We start from the raw sequence: 4,372 nt of genomic DNA, 5'->3' as shown, positions 1-4,372 counted from the left end.
ATAAATAACTTTTTTTTATTATAAAAAATTTGAAAAAATCAAAATTATACAAATTCAAACAAATATTACTAATTACAATAAAATGATTGGTCATCGTATAAAAACAAATTGATTTTAACTGTAATATTTCATGCATTCACTAAGTTTTGATTCATGCTAATCAAATATTAAGAACAAGATGCAAGTATTTAATCGAAGACGATTCAAAAATAGTTACAGACATATTAACATCTAATGAAAAGAACATGAATAATATTTAATTATTCATGCATTCACTAAGTAAGTCTTTAAGTCATGATGATCAGATATTAAGAACAAGACTCAAGTATTTAATCGAAGGGGATTCAAAAATAGTTACAAATAGATTAACATCTAATGAAAAGAATATGAATAATATTTAATTATTAGTTTAAAAAATACAAAAGTATGCTTGTAGAAGATGGAGAAGTGCATTAAATTCAGAGTTTAAAAATAGAAAAATAAGAATTGGATGTTCATGTTGTGACAAACTAATTTTAAAATGAATGTTCAACATCTAATTATAAAAAACAACATTATTTTCTCTTACAACATATAAATCAATAACAGAAGATTAAATACTTATATTATATTTTGACAATTTTAATCAAACAATAAAAAATCTATAAATTAATAAAATAATTTATTTTATAAAATAATTAAATAATTACAAGTAAAAAAATATTTTATATTATATATAGCAATCATATATACTTGTGAGCACAAATGGAAATATAAATTCTTTGTACCTATTAAGAATTAGTGGAAAGAAAAAAATCCAAGAACAATAAACTTTACATAAAGTTAATTTAGACTGCCACATAATTCTCCCTAATTCTATTAATGCCTAGGCTATCTTATTTTCTCAAAAGCATAAAATGAGTGTTACCTATTCCAGACGTGCTAATAATCGGTAAAATGCCTCCACCACTCTTTCCCTTCTTCCCTCAACTACCACTGCTCTCTCTCTCTCTACTTCCCTCAAGAACCAAAGTGAGCGCATAGGCACACACATATTAGTACCACTAAGGCACACACATATTAGTACCACTTTCCTCTCCTCCTCATTCTTCTCCTTTCCCTCCAAATAAAACAAATAATCACCCTCATACCATGGTAGGGACGAACGTTCGAACGTCTCATCCACCTCGTTGACCACAAGATCAGGAAACGCCAAAGAGTTTACAGCTGGCTCCGCGACACGGCTCACGCTACCTGTTATCTTCAGATACCTTGGGCATTCCTACAAATTGTATTATATTAAATTCAGTAATATGAACATTTACATAAATACGAAAAGCTCTGAATTTGTAACAATTATTATTTATTTACCTTCATAGACTGAATACAAGGTTTCACAGCTGATATGGTGTCACATTCGAGCACTAGTTCTTCCAATCGTTCCACTCTCTCTAAACTTTCTATACCGGGCACCTTCCAACGGGTATTTGGAAGCCGCAATTTCTTCAATGACATGGAGTGTTGCAAACCTTCTAGATTTTCAACTTTGGGGCAATTCGCCATTTCAAATTCTTTCAGCGAAGCCAAATCAGCAAAGCTTGGGAGTTCTTGTATCTGCGGACAATCACATATAGACAATTGTTCAAGGCTGACGAGACCACTAATAAACCCAGTATTCTTCAGCACTTTGCAATTTTTTATTGATAGCCTTTTGAGAGACACTGGCAGTGTCTCTATCTCCATTAAATGGAGATTTTTCTTAACCTCGAAAGTTTCAAGATCGGGACAACAATTACTGGAAATTGATATCCTGGAGACTTGTTTGTGGTCTTCAGCCCGGGCATCAAAATCTATTTCACCAATAGAATCTATAATTCTAATCTTCTTCAACGAGCACAAGTTTACAAGAGAAGTTTGCAAGCATTTTAACATCGGACTTTCAAATGTGAGATACTCTAATTTGACCAGTGCACCAATGTTAGTAGGTAAAGCTCTCAACTTGATGCAACCTGTTAGATCCAAGCTTTTCAAGGATGCCTGGTTCACTATTTGATGAGGCAGATCTTCTATTTCCTCGCAACCAATGAGTCCCAAGAACGCGAGCTTCTTGATGTTTTCAAGTACATCTAATTTCAGTTTAAGCTTGGCACAACCCGATAAATTTAGATTTTCCAGGTGTATCAGCTGCTTGAAAGAATCTGGCAACGTGCTCAACTGCTTGCAAGTATTTATATGTATAGACTTCAAGCTTTCTAAATTGCCAAAACCATCAGGTAGTGAGGACAGAATTTCACAACCTGATATTTCTAGCTTTTCCAGGTGTATCAACTGCGTGAAAGAACCTGGCAACTCGCTCAACTGCTTGCAATTTTCTAGATGTATAGACTTCAAGCTTTTTAAATTGCCAAAACCATCAGGTAGTGAGGACAGAATTTCACAACCTGATATTTCTAGCTTTTCCAGGTGTATCAACTGCGTGAAAGAACCTGGCAACTCGCTCAACTGCTTGCAATTTATTAGATGTATAGACTTCAAGCTTTTTAAATTGCCAAAACCATCAGGTAGTGAGGACAGAATTTCACTACCTGATATTAGTAGCATTTCCAGGTGTATCAACTGCGTGAAAGAACCTGGCAACTCGCTCAACTGCTTGCCACTAACTAAATTTATAGACTTCAAGCTTTTTAAATTGCCAAAACCATCAGGCAGTGAAGATAGATTTGGAGGAACAAACGACAAATGCTCCAGCGATTGGAGGCCACAGAACTGTTCTGGCAAACTGCTACCGTCAAAGCTAAAAAAAAGCTTTTTCAAATAGTGAAGACGTCCAATTGAGCTTGGAAGCCGCTGCAAATTTCTTGAACTCAGTATAATAAGCTCTCTCAATTGTTCAGGAGGCTGCACGCAAACATTATTATACTTAATTTAATTCAAAAAAGCATGAACGAAAAATAAGCTTTTTAAGTGATCTTATTAACAACGAAATCAAAATACTTACATCCACATTATCTTCCCACAATTCTTCCAGCTCACCACCATGAATCTCTAAAACACTTAAATGTCTTAATGTAAGCCATACTGGAATTTTTTTTAGGGGAAAACCTTCCCAGCGAAGCCACACAAGATGTTCTGATAACGATGCAAAATTTTCTGTGAAATCATTTCCTTCTACATGAAGAATTTCTAATCCATTTGATAATCTACTTGAGATTCCCATTAACTGCGTGTACTCTTTGTATGCGACAAAAGTAGCTGGAGGTTGTATCCCTCGAATTGGCATTTCTTTCTGAATTAAAAAAATAGAAATACAAACTATTTCAATGAACTTAGTGAAAACAGAGGCAGACAGAAGGATACCTATACGATATTACTTATCAATGATTAACGATAATTGAGATGCCAATTAACCTTACCTGGAAATGTTTTTTGTCATCAATCTGTGGCTGCCAAAGACGATTTGACGGGTGTCTACTTGCAATCTTCCTTCCCATATCCCTGAGATGATCATGCATCCTTAGCTTCTCCTCGTAGAAGAGAAGTCCTCTCAGATAATCTTGCTCGTCAACCAGCTCCACAAGACACTTATTCACAAGTGTTTGTAAACCGTGCAGACCACTCCAATGCATTCCATCCCACACTGCTATAGCAGTGCTTTTACATTCTCCAATGAGAAAACAAGCCACATCCAAGAACATCTCTTTTTCTTCTTCATCCAGAGCATCATAGCTAAGCTGTAGACTTTTTTGGATGTCGCCAGGCAATACTCTTGAGAGTTTATTTAATAGGGATTTCCAGTAATCTTTTGACTTTTCGCCATATAATTGTGCCCCCAAAACCTTTAGCGACAGAGGCAACCCATTGCATGCCTTCAAGAAATCTTGAACCAGAGTTTCAAATCCAGTGGGTGGAAAGTGTTGCAAGAAAGCGTGCCAGCAGAACAGCTGCTCGGCATGTGACCTGTTCAGTCTTGGCATTTTATAAATGCAGGACAGACCCCATGATTGAAGGACACCCAATTCCCGGGATGTCACAATAACCATACTTTGGGATACAAGATTGTCCTTATTTGGCAAGAGAGCATTCAACTGGTCGATGTGATCCACGTCATCCAAAACGATGAGCGCCCGATGAGAGCTCAAACGATTTGCGAGAATGGATTGGCCTTCATCTACACTGTCGAACTTGAGATGAACGACACCGAGGTCTTTAAGAAGCTTTTTCTGCTTCTTGGGCAGAGTTTTTCTAGATGCTGCGTCTCTCACGTCTGAAACAAACTGTATCTCTCAAAGGAGGAAAAGTTTATGTTGAAGAGTTCTTTGGCCAAAGTGGTTTTACCACTACCTCCCATGCCCACGATCCCCTTGATTTTTACATTGCCTTCACTTGCGACTGA

General features: G+C 36.3%; 1 protein-coding gene across 1 annotated transcript; it reads right to left on the bottom strand.

Moving 5' to 3' along the window:
* Positions 1–747: 747 nt before the first annotated feature.
* Positions 748–4,022, bottom strand: LOC131064251 (disease resistance protein RPV1). Its single transcript, XM_059209160.1, has 4 exons — positions 3,393–4,022; positions 2,978–3,265; positions 1,351–2,877; positions 748–1,261 (listed from the first exon to the last, which is right to left on the bottom strand). Exons 1-4 carry the CDS (start codon positions 4,017–4,019, stop codon positions 908–910), a joined length of 2,796 nt encoding a protein of 931 aa, XP_059065143.1. The 5' UTR covers positions 4,020–4,022; the 3' UTR covers positions 748–907.
* Between the last annotated feature and the right edge of the window lie 350 nt (positions 4,023–4,372).

Source organism: Cryptomeria japonica, chromosome 7, assembly GCF_030272615.1.
Source record: "Cryptomeria japonica chromosome 7, Sugi_1.0, whole genome shotgun sequence".
Lineage (NCBI taxonomy): Eukaryota > Viridiplantae > Streptophyta > Pinopsida > Cupressales > Cupressaceae > Cryptomeria > Cryptomeria japonica.
Note: the sequence above shows the minus strand (reverse complement) of the source record. Positions and strands in the feature narration are given on the sequence as shown.

What these genes read in the sequence shown, in the direction of transcription:
- LOC131064251 (XM_059209160.1), bottom strand. Translation starts at nt 4,019, where the DNA reads ATGGTTATTGTGACATCCCGGGAATTGGGTGTCCTTCAATCATGGGGT. An exon ending in ATGACAAAAAACATTTCCAG is followed by an intron (nt 3,266 to 3,392) that starts GTAAGGTTAATT and finishes TTTTTAATTCAG; the next exon opens with AAAGAAATGCCAATTCGAGG. An exon ending in TGTGGGAAGATAATGTGGAT is followed by an intron (nt 2,878 to 2,977) that starts GTAAGTATTTTG and finishes GTTTGCGTGCAG; the next exon opens with CCTCCTGAACAATTGAGAGA.